The 17,324-nt window shown below is 42.2% G+C and overlaps 2 protein-coding genes across 4 annotated transcripts; one reads left to right on the forward strand and one right to left on the reverse strand.

The window, feature by feature from the left end:
• The first annotated feature begins 397 nt into the window (after nt 1-397).
• On the forward strand, nt 398-6,201 carry LOC144704301 (Galactosyltransferase family protein). The gene is made up of 7 exons (XM_078576675.1): nt 398-1,850; nt 2,779-3,011; nt 3,255-3,545; nt 5,067-5,195; nt 5,296-5,466; nt 5,660-5,767; nt 5,849-6,201. Exons 1-7 carry the CDS (start codon nt 1,064-1,066, stop codon nt 6,053-6,055), a joined length of 1,926 nt encoding a protein of 641 aa, XP_078432801.1. The 5' UTR covers nt 398-1,063; the 3' UTR covers nt 6,056-6,201.
• A 612-nt stretch (nt 6,202-6,813) lies between these two features.
• On the reverse strand, nt 6,814-15,670 carry BRCA1 (breast cancer susceptibility1). 3 transcript variants are annotated; one of them, XM_078576674.1, is made up of 14 exons: nt 14,803-15,670; nt 14,593-14,646; nt 14,444-14,514; nt 14,248-14,364; nt 12,363-12,682; nt 12,186-12,284; nt 11,856-12,110; nt 11,538-11,638; nt 10,367-10,556; nt 10,174-10,277; nt 9,707-9,809; nt 8,258-8,423; nt 8,076-8,194; nt 6,814-7,188 (listed from the first exon to the last, which is right to left on the reverse strand). In XM_078576674.1, the coding sequence occupies exons 1-14, from the start codon at nt 14,856-14,858 to the stop codon at nt 6,886-6,888; spliced, it is 2,058 nt and encodes a 685-aa protein (XP_078432800.1). In that variant the 5' UTR covers nt 14,859-15,670; the 3' UTR covers nt 6,814-6,885. The 3 variants fall into 3 exon arrangements, with proteins under 3 accessions (XP_078432800.1, XP_078432799.1, XP_078432798.1); XM_078576673.1 differs by having other exon boundaries at nt 11,856-12,107; nt 12,363-12,688; XM_078576672.1 differs by having other exon boundaries at nt 12,363-12,688.
• Between the last annotated feature and the right edge of the window lie 1,654 nt (nt 15,671-17,324).

Raw genomic sequence — 17,324 nt, forward strand, 5'->3', positions numbered from 1 at the left:
TCTTTCGCTCTGTCTATCTCTTGTTCTCTCTCTCTTCTCACTCATTCTCTCTCTTTCGCTCTGTCTATCTCTTGTTCTCTCTCTCTTCTCACTCATTCTCTCTCTTTCGTTCTCTCTATCTCTCGTTCTCTCTCATTCGCTATCTATCTCTCTCTATATCTCGTTCTCTCTCTTTCGCTCTGTCTATGTCTCTCTATATCTCGTTCTCTCTCTTTCGCTCTGTCTATGTCTCTCTATATCTCGTTCTCTCTCTTTCGCTCTGTCTATGTCTCTCTATATCTCGTTCTCTCTCTTTCGCTCTGTCTATGTCTCTCTATATCTCGTTCTCTCTCTTTCGCTCTGTCTATGTCTCTCTATATCTCGTTCTCTCTCTTTCGCTCTGTCTATGTCTCTCTATATCTCGTTCTCTCTCTTTCGCTCTGTCTATCTCTCTCTCTCTATCGTTCTCTCTCTTTCGCTCTGTCTCTCTCTCTCTCTATCTTTCGTTCTCTCTCTTTCGCTCTATCTATCGTTCTCTCTCTTTCTCTCCCTCTCTCTCTCTCTCACTCTTTCGCTCCCTCTCTCTCGCCCTCTCTCTCTCTCACGCTCTCTTTCTTTCGCTCCCTCCTCTCTTTCGTTCTCTCTCTATCTCTCGTTCTCACACACTCTCTCTCTCACTCTTCCCATCTCTTTCTCTCTCTCTCTTTCGTTCTCTGACTTCTTCTCTCTTTATCTCTCGTTCTCACACACTCTCTCTCTCTCTCTCTCTCTCTCTCTCTCTTTCGTTCTCTCTGTATCTCTCGTTCTCACACTCTCTCTCTCACTCTTCCCATCTCTTTCTCTCTCTAGCTTTACATATTTGCTTCTTCTTCTTCTTCTTCCAGTATCCTCTCCAGTTTTCTCGAATGCTAGGGTTTCCTGCTCCTCGGATTTCTTCATCTTCGCTCGTCGGATTCCTCAAAATGGATGAACGCGGCTTGCAATCGCTCTCCAAGATCGCCATTGCCGAGGCATCGCCTTGATTCTTCTCTCGATTTCCCCGTTCGATTGCTTCTTCTCCCACCGTTTCCAAGCTCGGATCGCCATGAAAAGGCCGAAGAGCACAACCGATATGCGCCCGGCCGCCGGATTGAAGAGGCGCAGGCCGTTGCACTTGCTTCTCTTCGTCGCCGCGATCTACCTGCTCTTCATCTCGGTAAATTTTCCTCGAATCCTGGAAATGGCCTCCAAGCTCGGCGGCGACGATAGAGAGGAATCCAGCAAAGATCTGCATCGAAATCCTTCGGACGATGCGCACGAATTTGGAAGAATTGCTTGGCAGATGATGGCAAGGCATCGAAATAGAATTCATGGGAGTAATCTTTCTGAGCTGGAGAAGATGGCGGATGAAGCTTGGATGCTGGGAACTAGGGCATGGGAAGAACTCGAGAGCGTAGATTCTGGAGATAGTAATCAAGAACGGGCGGATGTGCCAGTTACTGCTAAGCCCGAGCCTTGCCCGACCTCGCTGTCACTGAGCTTGGAGGAGATGGCGGTGGGAGGGGAATATCTGATGTTTTTGCCTTGTGGGTTGTCTGCTGGATCGTCTATAACTTTGATTGGAACACCGCAAATTGCGCATTCAGAGTATGTTCCTCAGCTTGCTAGGATAAGAGGGAACGGGAATGTGATGGTCTCTCAGTTCATGGTTGAACTGCAGGGGCTCAAGGCTGTTGAAGGGGAAGATCCCCCCAGAATTCTTCATTTTAATCCTCGGATTCGAGGGGATTGGAGCCGGAGACCGATCATTGAGCTCAATACTTGCTATCGCATGCAGTGGGGATCTGGCCAGCGGTGTGATGGGTTGAAATCCAATGGAGATGATGAATCAGGTTGGAAGATGACTGTCATTAGCTGTCTTTTGGATGATAGTTTGATGGGTCGATTGATGTACATTGGTCATTGAATGTGATGATTAAATTTATTTTTTCCTGTTGATACCGGATATCGATATCCGGATACCGGTTCCGATATCCGGATATCAAAATTCGATCTCCGGTATCCAATATCCATTTCGTCCCTACCCCCATATACATCATCGATATCCGTCTAGATCTAAAGGACGGATATCAACCGACATCCGATATCAGACACCGTCCCGGTTTTTTTCGGGATATCGGATACCGGTTGTCCGGTATCGGATATCGGTTGGACAATCACTAAATTGAACTGCTCTTTGATGGGAATCAGTAGACACCTTAGTATTTACATCCTTTCTTTTCATAGGGGTTTCTCCATATTGGATGTTTATTGCCTCTTTGTGGTGATATATGATGATTGGTCCTCTGAATGACTGGGGTTTGGCGTCCATGATGAAGAATCATCAGTGATTGTCATCTGACGTCCAGGAGCCATCATCCTCACTGTCACTGTCATCCATCAGTAGATGAAGAATCATCACCTTCATCGTCATCCAGTTTCCAAGAGTCTGTCATTATCATGGTCATGGACATCCATCAGTTTTGATAGATTATTTAATCATGTCGCTTTCATCGTCATCCATCAGTTGGATTCCTTATCATTATCTGGTTCTCGGGAGGACAATCATCGTCATACATCTGTTGAATTATTCGTCATCATTATTGTCTGACAAAATTTAAGGAAATGAAAATGGTGAATTCTTCAAGTGTTTCTGCACGCTGAGCCATATCTGTTTGAGATAATTTTGTATATTGACGTTTTACATTTTTCTTTCTGCCAGTTACATCAGTTATGTTTCCTCAATTAATTTGAGATATTTTATTCTCGTTGTTTCATCAGTCGACGGTTTCGTCAAATGTGAGAAGTGGATGCGCAGTGATGCTGTTGATGCCAAAGAATCAAAAACAACCTCTTGGTTAAGAAGATTCATAGGACGCGCAAAGAAGCCAGAAATGACCTGGCCATTTCCATTTGGAGAAGGCAGGCTGTTTATACTCACATTGCGAGCTGGGATTGAAGGATTCCATATCAATGTTGGTGGCCGGCATGTATCATCGTTCCCCTATCGAACGGTTAGGCACTGATGCAGTATTCTTCATTATAGCCAGTGTTTAGACCTCATATTGCAGTATGCTCCCAAGTATGGGTGTTAGTACTGGTTTACTAATTCTTATTTTTCTCCATTATCGTGTGTTTCATACATTGGATACTTCATCAATCACCACAAGCTTAGTCGTATACTAATTTTCTAATTTTCTGCATTGGAGTTTCGGTGTACATCATTAATAATTGTGCTCTACCATGTTTTATTTTAGGGTTTCACGCTTGAAGATGCAACCGGATTTTCAGTCAAGGGAAACATTGATGTACATGCAGTTCATGCTACATCGCTTCCTACGTCTCATCCGAGCTTTTCACTGCAGAGAGTGTTGGAAATGTCTGAAAAGTGGAAGGCTCTTCCGTTGCCTCCCCGTCCATTAGGATTATTCATCGGAATTCTTTCAGCCACTAATCATTTTGCTGAGCGGATGGCTATCAGGAAGACCTGGTTTCAATCCTCATCTGTCAGGTCCTCCCAAGTTGCAGCCCGCTTCTTTGTTGCGCTGGTAATATCATTATTTCTTTTTACTTACGCTTCTTCATCTTAAACTAGTACAGGATGTTGGGAAATCCCAAATTAAGAGTTGTACGCTGCTTTGACTCGTATTTGTGTTCAGCGTCAACTATGATGATGACGAGTGGACTACGATGGCAGCAATGATGATGTCCGATCATCATTATCATCTGGTTTTGAGGAGCCACTATGGTAATTGTCATCCATTTATTGGTGACAAATTGTGATAGTCATTCTTATTTGTCCAAGTCGAAATGTGGATGACAATGATGGTGACAATACTGAGGGATCACAAATGTGAAGGCGAATTTATCATCTGCAGATCCTAGTTGGGTGTAACCAATGATAATGATGAGTGGACAACAACAAATCATCATTCTGGTGGTCGCATTTTTCTTCAAAAAAAAAGATCATCCTGGTCGTCATCTGGTTTCCAAGATGCTTCATTGTTATCACATGGTTGATGACGAATTGTCATTGTCATGGTCATTCTTCCAAACCTAAATGAGGATAAAGATAGCCGTGATGAGATATTGAGATGACAATGAAGATGACAGATTCATCATTTTCCTCCAATCCTAGTTTGGCTTCAATCGTGATATTATGACAAGTGGACTACAGAAAATGCCATCGTCATTAATCCAAGCGCTAACTTTGTTGATGATGATAACAATACAATGGGTTGAGAATGACGGTGACCAATTCACATGATCTGAAAACCTTACCCATATTTTTTTTGAAGATAACCTTACTCGTATATTTTTTTGAAGATTGTGTTTCTTGTATGTTATATCTCACTTTTTAGTTCTCAATGGTGAAATACTACATGAAACTCAATAGCTTGGCTTTTCTAACTTTTTTCTTATACTTGTTTTGGGTTTTAGTTATTCATAAATTCTCGCAGATCAAAATTTTCATCGAATCCCAAAATTCATAATTTCTTATTTCTTCCCAACTGCTTCGATTGCATGAATCTTTTGCCTTAATTTGGACGATGTATGAACTCTTCCAATGACCTTATCCACACAGATCGTGATTGTCATCCTAGCCACGGATGAGTACTCATCACCATCATCATCATTTTTATGCCGGACGCCAATGGACACTCGAGAGAGGGAGAGAGAAAAACAATGAGCGATGAAGTTAGTTAACTGATGTGTTCGTCATCCATCGTCGTCCTAGCTGCAGACAGATGACAATGATGATGATGACTCATTGCCATAGCCATGAACCATGGACGATGATGATGAAAAGTCATCGTGATCATCGTCATCCTAGCTGCCAACAGATGACGGACATTGACGACTAGTCATAGTCATCTTGGATGCGGAACTTTACATATGGCATCTAAAAGAATATACTGAACCTCACATGTTTCAGCAACCATCAGGAATCACCAGCCTATGATCTTATGTCCATCATGAGTTTTTTTTCTCTATAAGCCCTTTGGCTGTTGCCATGGCAACTTTTATACTTCAAGTATCTTCTTGATCAACCTAGCACTGTGTTCCAGAACTCAAGGAAAGAGGTCAACGCGGTGCTGAAGAAAGAAGCTGAATTCTTCGGCGACGTTGTGATCCTGCCATTTATCGACCGGTATGAGCTCGTGGTCTTGAAAACCATCGAAATATGTGAATTTGGGGTGAGCCACTCATCAAGTGACCTATACTATTTATTCATTTTTCTCTAAAAGAAGGAAGCAAATTATGTTTTATTAATTGGTTTCCCAAACCCTTGCCCAGTTATACAATGCGAGTGCCAAATACATCATGAAGTGCGACGACGACACTTTTGTGCGGGTGGACGCCGTCATGCAGGCGATCCAGAAGAGCCCTAGCGAGTCGTTGTACATGGGAAACCTCAATGTCTATCACAGGCCTCTGAGGAGTGGAAAGTGGGCCGTGACATTCCAGGTGAGGCCATGTTTCTCATCCTTGAAGAAATAACGTGTTGGCCTCAAAAATAAAAAATAAAAAAATGGCTTGAATTAAATGGTGTTCAACTTTGAAAAACTGGAGAGATAGAGCCAAGAATTAAATACTTCTGACTAGAATAGACAGATAGGAAGATAAAAATTTGAATCTAACATTTGAGGTGGGGCTGCAGGAATGGCCAGAGTCTGTCTACCCGCCGTACGCCAACGGGCCGGGCTACATTATCTCCAGAAACATTGCCGCCTTCATCACCTCGCAGCATCGAAACCGGAATCTTCGGGTAAGCAGAAACCGGAGAAATGAAGTTTACTTAGTTTGTATGGACATGGATTTAAGTGGGGTTTTGTGGATGATGGGGCAGTTGTTCAAGATGGAGGATGTGAGCATGGGGCTGTGGGTAGAGAAGCTCAATGCCAGCTCGCCGGTGCGATATGCTCACAGCTGGAAGTTCTGCCAGCATGGCTGTGTGGAAAATTACTTTACTGCCCATTATCAGTCCCCAAGGCAGATGATTTGTCTCTGGGATCAGCTTGCCCGGGGCCGAGCGCACTGCTGCAACTTCAGGTGACCTCATTTTTTTTCTTTTTTTTTTCCAATTTTTGGCTGCTATTTCCTGCAACCCTTCGCTGTTCATATTCCTCTCTCATGTGATTCGGATCTGGCTGTATGTAAAGAATGTAAACAAAATTAATTGAAAAAGGCTGTCTGGAGAGAGATGGAGCTGTTATGAGGTTGGTGAAGTTTTCTTCTTCATAGTTCAGATGATCTCTTTTTTTTTCTTGTATTCCGTTCTATGATCATATTATTCTCTTGTATCATTCTAATATGGTTGTGTAAAGAAAGCAAACAAAACAGGTTGAAAGAGGCTTTTTTGAGAGAGAAATGCAACTTCTTTCAAATGGCAACGTTTTCTAGTCTTTTTGATAGTTCAGATGATCTCTTTTTTTTTTGCATTCCATTCTCTAATCATATTATTCTCTTGTATCATTCTATTATGGTTGTATGTAAAGAAAGCAAACAAAAAAGGTTGAAAGAGGCTGTTTTGAGAGAGAAATGCAACTTCTTTTGGATGGCAACGTTTGGTTGTCTTTTTCATAGTTCAGATGATCTCTTTTTTTTTTTTTTTCTTGCATTCCGTTCTCTGATCATATTATTCGCTTGCTCTCTGTTTGTCTCTAATCATATTCTAATATGGTTGTATCCTAACAGAGTTTAAAATGTTAATCCTCACTTGGAAACAGTCAAACCTCATACTAACTGCAATAATGAAAATGTCATGAGTTTTAATTACACAGAGACTCCCAAAAAATAGTCAGAGTCAATCTCTACAAGGCATGATGAAGGCCACTTACCAAAAAACTTATCCAAAGTCAACGATCTGGGCCACAAAAGTCAACACTAAGGGTTTAGAACCTTGCAACCAGCAATGCAGTCCAGAATCCACTGGCTAGACACAGCCTTGCCTCCGGTAGCTTCTGCCGTCGCCGTCGCCTCGTCTCGACGGCGCTCTGCCACGGCTGCAGTGTCGCCTTTGCCGGCAGCCTCAACGTTGTACACAACGTACGTCGTGCACTTGCTCGCTGGCCGCCGTCGAAGAACGACGCCGCCGACAGCCTTGATCAGGTCTCTAAGATAGCCTCCGTAAGACGATGAAAACTCACCGGAGAAGAAAAAGTCAATCCCTGCAAACAGCTTCGGTTCCTGCACCCAAAGAGTTGACCATTGATCATTGACTGTTGCTCAAGGCTTAGGGTTTAGGGTTTCTTAAGCCCCATCTGCGGCCTCTGAAGTCAGGTGTATAGATCCGGATCGTCCCGGATGTGGGCAAAAGGACGGGACGGGACAAATTTCGCCCGTCCTACGTCCGTTGTTAGCTCAGTGACGAAGGACGGGACGGTTTTTCGTCCACCGACCAAAAAAACGTCCCGTCCAATAATCTCGGGACGGTTTTTCATCCCGTCCTGTCCTCCCGGGACGAATTTGAAAATTCGTCCCGGACAAAAAAAATCTATTTTATATTCTTAATATATTAATATAGATATTTCTAAGTTTTTAAAGGGAAATATGGAGGAGAGAGAATGCAAATTGACATAAATACAATTAATTCTGAGCGGCGTCAGTATGTTCACGTGAACAAACACAAGGACCTTGATGCAAATTGTCATAGCGAGGCCAAGTGGTGAGATCTCAACCGTCGGATGTGAATCCGGCGGTTTTTTGTCCACATCCGTCCGTTCATAGTCCAAGACCTTCGGACGGACGGTTTTTTTTGTCCCACAGGACAAAATCCGTCCCATCCAGTCGTTCCCGGAGCGAATTTTCGTCCCGAAATTCGTCCACATCCTCGCGCGCGACGATTTTTTCGTCCCGGAACAAAAAAAATCGTCCCGTCCACGTCCCTGAATTATAGTCAGGTGAGACAGAAATTTGTCAAAGGATGGGTTGGTTTTTTCGTCCTGGGACAAAAAAAAATCATAAAAAGGAATTTTCTCAAATTCCATTATATGATTTTTTTTCTATGATTCAGAACATCTATTGTTCCTGGACGAGACAATCGTGGATGTAAAGAAGATTGATCTTGATAAGACCTTGTGGAGAGATCTGAGCCGTCCAAGGCGGGGCCCGCCGTTGACGCCGTGGACGTCCTGGGCGATCTCGAAGGGCTCCTCGTCAACGGGGGCGTTCTTGGCTAGGCAGGCGTTGGCCCCTGTCCACGTCACCAGGTCAACGGGGGGATGTTAATGGGCCGAGATAGTGGATTGGGCCTTACAGGCTACGTTGACGACCCATTTGCCGGCGGCGACGGCCATGAGGAATTTGAGGGTTCTCTTGCATGCGCCATGCACGTCGGCTGAGGCGATGACGTGGGTGACGGCGGGGGTCCAGTTTTTCGTCATCGCGGCGCCGGCCAGCTTCGCCAGCTCGGAGACCTTTTCCTGCCAGTGACGAGACCGGCGTTTAGAGAGAGAGAGAGAAGGCAAAAGAGAGAAAGAGAGGGGAAGGAGCGAGAGAAAGGGGGGGACAGATAGATTTTAGAGAGAGAAAGAGAAAAAGAGGGAGGGTAGAGAAGAGAGAGAGAAAGAGAGAGAAACAGAGAGCAAGCGAGAGAGAGAGAGAGAGAGACAAACAGAGAGCAAGCGAAAGAGAGAGAGAGGAGAGACAAACAGGGAGCAAGCGAAAGAGAGAGAGAGAGAGAGAGAAACAGAGGACGAGAGAGGGAAAGAGTCAAAGAGAGCAAGCGAAAGAGAGAGAAAGAGAGAGAGAAACAGAGGACGAGAGAGGGAAAGAGTCAAAGAGAGCAAGCGAAAGAGAGAGAAAGAGAGAGAGAAACAGAGGACGAGAGAGGGAAAGAGTCAAAGAGAGCAAGCGAAAGAGAGAGAAAGAGAGAGAGAAACCGAGGAGGAGAGAGGGAGAGAGTCAAAGAGAGCAAGCGAGAGAGAGAGAGAGAGAGAGCGAAACAGAGAACAAATGAGAGGGAGAGAGTCAAAAAGAACAAGCGAGAGAGACAAACAGAGAGCAGAACGAGAGAGAGTGACAAAGAACGAGTGGGTGATAAAACAGGGAGAAAGAGAGAGCAGAGAACGATAGAGAGACAAACATAAAGCAAGAGAGAGAAAGAGCGCAGAGAACGATAGAGAGACGAACAGAGAGCAGGAGAGAGAAAGAGAGAAGAGAACGATAGAGCGACAAACAGAGAGCAGGAGAGAGAAAGAGAGCAGAGAACGATAGAGAGACAAAACAGAACAAGAGAGAGAAAGATAGCAGAAAACGATAGAGAGACAAACAGAGAGCAGGAGAGAGAAAGCGAGCAGAAAACGATACAGAAACAAAACAGAAAGCAAGAGAGAGAGAGAGAACTAGAGAGTACGCGAGAAAGAGAAACAGAGAACGGGAGAGAGACAAACAGAGAGCAAGAGAGAGACAAATAGAGAGTGCGCGAGAAAGAGAAACAGAGAGAGAGAGAGAGAGAGAGAGAGAGAGAGAATCAGACAGGAAGAGAGAGAGAAACAGAGAGCAAGGGCGAGAAACAGAGCTAGAGTGTGATAGCGAAACAGAGCGTGAAAGAGATAAAAACGGAGCGAGCGAGAGGGAGATGAAGAGATCGAGAGAGAGGGAAAGAGAAACACAAAGCAATAGAGAAGAAGGGAGAGAGAGATATGCCGGGAGGAGGATGAAAGAAGAAATAGAGAGAGAGAGAGAGAGAGAGAGAGAGACGTACCTTCTCTTCGGGGGAGAGGGAAGAACAGCAAAGAACCCACTTGGGAGACGTCCCGGCCGGCCAACGCCGAGCCTGAAACGTGCCGGCTCGGACTTCACACGCTCTGTCCACGCCAAAACCACATTCAATCAACCCAATCACAAGTTCATACACGTAAAATTCCAATCTTTCTCCACACTAAAATCAACCCAATCACAAGTTCACAATCCTAAAATTCCAATCTTTCTCCACACTAAAATCAACCCAATCACGAGTTCATTATTGCAAAATTCCAACCTTCGTCCACACTAAAATCAACCCAACCACAAGTTCACACTCGTAAAATTCCAATCTTTCTCCACACTAATATCAACCCAACCACAAGTTCACACTCGTAAAATTCCAATCTTTCTCCACACTAAAATCAACCCAATCACAAGTTCAAAATCCTAAAATTCCGATCTTTCTCCACCCTAGAATCAACCCACCTTTGCCTCAATTTTCCCGTTGACCCGCGCTTTGACCCATCAGCAGCACTCTCACAAGGCAACCTCGACGATGCATGACGAGGGCACAGAATAACAAAATTCTCCTATTTTCCAAAAAAGAACGTCGGTCAACGCCTTTTATTTCATATTTTGTAAAAAAAAAAATAGTGGGTCAACGAGAGAAGGTGCTTGCCTGGTCCCAACGGCAGCTGGGCATGAGCTTGGCGCAGTGAAAATGAAAGCTACTGCGGCACCTTCTCTCTAAACAGCCAAGCGCTGCGCCGTCGTCACCGCACTTGCTGCATTTGATTCGCCTGCTCCTCGCCACCTCCGCCGCCAGGTTGACGGCGGTGTCGCCGCTGTCGAAGTACACGTTTGGCGCCCTGCCCACCCATTGAAAGAACTTGAATCAGCTAAAGAAGGAGAAAATGAGAAGATGAAAAAAAAGGAGAAGAGGAAGAAACAGACGAAGACGAAAGGTTTCAGAAGAAGAAGTATAACAAAGGTTTATGAAGGAGAAGAAAGTTTCCTGAAGAAAAAGTATAACAAAGGTTTCAGACGGAGAAGAAAGGTTTCTGAAGAAGTATAACAAAGGTTTCAGAAGGAGAAAAAAGGTTTCTGAAGAAGAAGTATAACAAACGTTTCAGAAGGAGAAGAAAGGTTTCTGAAGAAAAAGTATAACAAAGGTTTCAGAAGGAGGAGAAAGGTTTCTGAAGAAAAAGTATAACAAAGGTTTATGAAGGAGAAGAAAGGTTTCTGAAGAAAAAGTAAAACAAAGGTTTCAGAAGGAGAAGAAAGGTTTCTGAAGAAGAAAAAAGGTTTGAGAAGAAGGAGAATAAGAGAGGTTGCATCGACAGAAGAAGAAGAAAAAAGGTTTCAGAAAAAGAAGAAGCAGAATAAGAGAGGTTTCATCAAAAGAAGAAGAAGAAAAAAGGTTTCAGAAAAAGAAGAAGAAGAATAAGAGAGGTTTCATCGAAAGAAGAAGAATAAGAGAAGTTTCATCGAAAGAAGATGAAGAAAAAAGGTTTCAGAAAAAGAAGAAGAAGAAGAAGAAGAGAGGTTTCACCAAAAGAAGAAGAAAAAAGGTTTCAGAAAAAGAAGAAGAATAAGAGAAGATTCATCAAAAGAAGAAGAAGAAGAAAAAAAGGTTTCAGAAGAAGAAGAATAAGAGAGGTTTCAGAAGGAGAAGAAGAGGAATAAGAAATGTTTCAGAAGAAGAAGAACAAATGATGAAGACGAAGAAGCAATGCTTCATCATCATCGTCATCATCATCAGAAGAAATCTTGAAGATGAAAAAATGTTTCATCGTCATGATCATCATCATCATCATAAGAAGAATATAGGTTTCTTGTTAATGCTCTACCATTCGGCACAGAGCTTGTGAGCGTGGATAATCTCCCCCCCTCCGTTGAAGCGGATGGAAACTGGCTTCCCCTCGATATAATGCATCATTTCCCCGCAAACCTGCCATTAGTGTTAGTGTTTAAGCTTACGTTTAGGGTTCAGTGTCAAGGAGGCAACGACCAGATTCGAATCAAAATCTCTCAGTCTTCTAAGCCCTGATGAATTATTGCTCTTGATCATATAATTCTCTCGTTTTACTATTATTTACACCAAGGGTACACAGTTTATGGTTCAGTGTTTAAGGGTTTAAAGAGTTCATTCAGGGTTTAAGGATTACCTCATCGTCTCCACTCAAATGGCAGAATGAGCACTTGGAAACATTGGAGGAGACCAACCCTTCTTCAGAAACCTCATTAATAATCTTTGGTTTTTGCTTCTTTCTCCCCCTCGAGTTCTTGCAAGGCACAAGCCTTCCATCCTTCTCTAGTTTCTTCTTATTCTTCTCAGGACTGCTTTCCTTCTTCCAGATTAATCTCCGCTTTCCTCTCGGACTTTCATCCGCTTGTTCTTCCTGGACAAGCTCTTTAATCTGCTGAAGATGGGTTAAACTGGAGATTAGCGTTTTTCAAAAAATCTTGTTTGATGAAAACGACGGATTTGTTCTTACCTGGTTCTTGCCGGGAGTGAGCCATAGCTCAGGTGAGCAAGGCCTCTGAGTCCACTCAAAAATCTCGCTTTCTCGCATATCTCCCACCAAAGACTTGCTCTGGAATTCACAGTTCATACCCATGATCAGAAGAAGTCAAAGAAAAAGTCTTGTTCGACCCAGAGATTGAAATCTGACCGTCGGAGTTTGATCGGACGCTCTGACATCGTCATCATCCTTGATATCGCTGAAACATGGGGCCATTATCGAAGACTCTTGAGGGGTTGACTTGGTCGAATTTTGGTCGTCGGCTTCGTCGGCGTCTTCTCTCATCCAGAAGAACGGAGAGAAGAGAGGTTCTACGGCCTTGGAAGGAGTTTCGGAGACGGAGAATGGTGCCACGTGGACGCGCTTCTTGGAGGGGAAGGATGGAACTTGGGGGAGGAGATCCACCGTTGGTGTTTCCTTCAAGATCTCGCCCACCTCCGGTTGCAATTGACAGATTTCTTTCTCGTGATCTGCATCTAGAGAAAGAATTAGGAGAAACGCGCATTCTTCTAGAATTTCTATAACACGCATGATAGTGATTGTTGAATGTTGCAAAATTATGGTGTTCATCCAAGAATTTCGTATTAAATGCCAAGTAGTGACGAGTGGGATGGTGAATTTCTATAAAACACATTATAATCATTGTCAAATGTTGCGAAATCATGGAGTTCATCCGAGAATTTCGTGCTGAATACAATGTAGTGGCAAGTGGGATAGTGAATTTCTATAAAACACATTATAATTATTGTCAAATGTTGCAAATCATGGTGTTCATCCGAGAATTTCGTACTAAATATCGTAGTGGCAAGTGGGATGGTGAATTTCTATAAAACACATTATAATGATCGTTAAATAATGCAAATCATGGTGTTCATCCGAGAATTTCGTGCTGAATACAATGTAGTGGCAAGTGGGATGGTGAATTTCTATAGAACACATTATAATTATTGTTGAATGTTGCAAAATCATGGTGTTCATCCGAGAATTTCGTACTAAATGCCTAGTGACGAGTGGAATGGAGAGTTTGTATAAAACGCATTATACCGACTGCCAAATGCTGAAAATCATGCTGTTCATCCGAGAACTTCGTGCTGAATACAAGGTAGAGGTAAGGGAGATGGTGAATTTCGATAAAAAACATTATAATCAATGTCAAATGTTGCAAAATTATGATGTTCATCCGAGAATTTCGTGCTGAACACAATGTAGAGGCAAGGGGGATGGGGAATTTCTATAAAACACATTATAATGATCGTTAAATAATGCAAAATCATGGTGTTCATACGAGAATTTCGTGCTGAGTACAAAGTAGTGACAAGTGGGATGGTGAATTTCTACAAAACAGGTAATAATGATCGTTAAATAATGCAAACCATGGTATTCATCCGAGAATTTCTTTCTGAATACTAGGTAGTGACAAGTGGGGTGGTGAATTTCTATAAAACACATAATAATGATCGTTAAATGATGCAAAATCAAGGTGTTCATTCGAGAATTTCGTACTGAAAACAATTAGGGACAAGTGGGATGGTTCGTTTGTCTGAAAAAATAATCATTGTCAAATGTTACAAAATCATTGTGTTCATCCGAGAATTTCGTGCTAAATACGACATAGTGACAAATGGGATGGTGAATTTAGATAAAACACATCATAATGATTGTCAAATGTTGCAAAATCATGGTGTTCATCCGAAACTTTTCTAATGAAGACAATGTAATGGCAAATGGAATGGTGAATTACAACAAAAAAAAATAATGATTGTTAAATGTAGCAAAATCATGACGTGCATCCGAGAATTTTGTAATGAAGACAATGTAATGGCAAGTGGGATGGTGAATTACTAAAAAAAATAATGATCGCCAAATGTTGCAAAATCAAGGTGTTCATCCGAGAATTTTGTAATGAATACAATGCAGTGGCATGTGGGATGGTGAATTACCATTAAAAAAATTCTGTCAAATGTTGCAAAATCATGATGTTCATCCGAGAATTTCGTATTAAATAAAATTATTGGAAAGTGTGATGGTGAATTACCGATCGATGTTCCGTTTCCAGATTCTCCTCGAGAGACGAAGAGATTAACCCCTGCTTCAACTTCCATGTTCTTGTAAATACCAACAAGGCTGTCCATGTGTGGAGAAGGTCGAATATCTGCACCGAAATAATTAACGAAGATCAGTCTAATTACCCGGCGAGATTAACCGAGATGAATCTAATTAACTAAACTAACCTCTCCGGTGAAAGGGAATTTTGCATACAGGGCATGTAGTCGCCGACTTCATCGATTTCGTAATGCATGAACTGGCAAAAGAAATATCAAAATCTCAAGCAATTAATCGAGCGAAATCTCGAAATATCAAATTATTGACTTCAACTTACTTGCAAAATACGTGATTGCACGAAAGAGAAGCGGCCGATTGAAGAAGATTGAGGCTGCATTAGAACAAACAAACGCAAAATAGATTTCCTCAACAACCCAAACAATAGTTTATTCCCAATCTATGAAGATTCGAAGAACAAAGGCCACATTGAAATAGGAATAATAGGAATAAAAGGCGATAGATTCTCTCTCTATCTTTCTCTCTCTACCAGATCGGACACTTGAGCTCTCGCCCCATCCTCTCCAAATGATCCATCCCCGCCATCTTCTCGAGAGAGCGATAGAGACAGAGATATAGAGAGAGAAAGAGAGGTAGAGAGAGAGGAGAGTAGAGAGAGAAAGGGGTAGAGGGAGAAAGGTAGAAAGAGATGTGGGTAGAGAGAGAAACGTACAAAGTGACGAGGGTAGAGAGAGAAAGAGGTGGGTATAGAGAGAAAGAGGTGGGCAGAGAGAGAGCGAAAGAGGTGGGTATAGAGAGAAAGAGGTGGGCAGAGAGAGAGAGAAAGAGGTGGGCAGAGAGAGAGAAAGAGGTGGGTATAGAGAGAAAGAGGTGGGCAGAGAGAGAGAAAGAGGTGGGTATAGAGAGAAAGAAGTGGGTAGAGAGAGAAAGAAGCGGGTAGAGAGAGAAAGAGGCGGGCAGAGAGAGAAAAAGAGGTGGGTATAGAGAGAAAGAAGTGGGTAGAGAGAGAAAGAGGTGGGTAGTGAGAGAAAGAGGTGGGCAGAGAGAGAGAAAGAGGTGGGTATAGAGAGAAAGAGGCGGGCAACGAGAGAAAAAGAGGTGGGTATAGAGAGAAAGAAGTGGGTAGAGAGAGAAAGAGGTGGGTAGAGAGAGAAAGAGGTGGGTAGTGAGAGAAAGAAGCGGGTAGAGAGAGAAAGTGGTGATTAGAGAGAGAAAAACGTGGGTTGAGCGACAAAGATAGAGAGAGAGGTGCGTTGAGCGAGAAGGATAGAGAGAGAGGTGGGTAGAGAGAGAAACGTGGAGAGGGAGGGGGTAGAGAGAGAGAGTTCTGAAACTGGAAGGGGTCGTCTTCTTCCTCTTATTCCTTCTCTCCGCAATCAAAGGATAAATTTGAAGTTCCCGCGCCCGCTTTTTTCTTTTCCCCGCCATATAAAAACTCAGGAAAATCCGGATCTTTATTTAATGGATCCGGATCCTCCCACTGGGTCTGACGGTTAAAAGAAAATCGAATTAAAAACCTCCCTGTACTTAATAACATATTTTATTCATTATATTTTGATGTACTGAGAAATAATTTGTCCTTGTTTTCCCATTTAATGTTAATATATTTGCGTTCTTTCTGGGATTCTTCAAGAAATAGAGAGAATAAAATATTTTTCTGGACTGAATAAAATATCTTATTCACTGAGAAACACCTCATCGCTATTTTACTATTTTTTAGTAGTAAATAGAGAGGATATTGACAGATCCAGATCTACCTTCCAGCTATTATTGAAATCTGAAACATATGCCATGTAGTAAACAACCAATGAAACCCATCATTTTTCCATATTAATTGAAGATATGAACTTAGTTTTTTAATTAACAAACTGTGTGTTGAGCTTGTTAGGGGACTTAGAAAGGCCGAATAAGATTCCGGAAGAGTTCTTTTTTACATCTCTGTTTCCTTTAGTGAGATTCATTAAAGCATATGATGACACTAGGACATCCATTGATAACATCGTGTATGCTTCAAAACAAAAATGCCCATGGCCCTAAAACTAAATGATATCACACTCTGTATGTGTTCGTGTATCTACACTTACAAAAATAATAAATCAATTTTGTTTAGAGTTCCAATATGTTATATATCCTTCTATCTTATGTCCTCTACTTCCTCTTTATTTTCTCTTGATATTAGATCCATAAGAACTGGAGCTCTTTATGTCTCAAGAAAGTCATCATTATCCAACAAACCGGCCATAGACTTTGGATTACTTCCAGTATTGTCAACGCCTCTGCCCAACCTTGCACCTGAAACTATATGGTGTGAGAACACAGTTGTTGCCCTTTCTTAAAGGCAAAGGGCTGGGGTTTCTGATAGAGCCTCCTCCACTACCCCAGTAAATCTATAAGGACAATGGCACTAATCAACTCAACCCAAGTTTACGATTATGAGAAAAAAGACTCATGATTGCCATTATACCATGATCTCTTTATGAGTCAGATTTACCTTAATTGGTAAAAAAAAACAAAAAATTAATCATAGAAAGCCATTGTCAAATCCTTTGCGCTTGATACCCAATCTTGCTTATTGGAAGCATGGGACAAACTTACCAGCATGCGGGATTGATCCATGACATCACAATAAAATGTTCAATCACTTGAAACTGATGCAGGTTGTTTAGCTTTCATAGGACATCCCATTATTAGATCAAAGAGAATAAAAAGTATTCTCTATAAATTGGGACGTCAATATATGTCATTATGCATCATCATTACCACTTGGTTGTATGTTATGATGCTAGAATATGTCATCGACCATATCTATGCTATTGATAACCTCGTTGCCCATCACTCCCAACTCTCATCTCCATCTGTCAAGTGATTATCCGACATGCTAATTGATGGAAATATATGTGGCCGGCAAGCCAATCACACATTCCACATCTCGTTCCATGTTCATTAATAGAACATATTCATTATAGTACATGTGTGATCGTATAATGAAGTCCATGAATACATGATCGGACTTAGTGAATTATGATGAAATTATTATACGGAGATCACTAG

The sequence above is a fragment of the Wolffia australiana genome, chromosome 6, assembly GCF_029677425.1.
Source record: "Wolffia australiana isolate 7733 chromosome 6, ASM2967742v1".
Lineage (NCBI taxonomy): Eukaryota > Viridiplantae > Streptophyta > Magnoliopsida > Alismatales > Araceae > Wolffia > Wolffia australiana.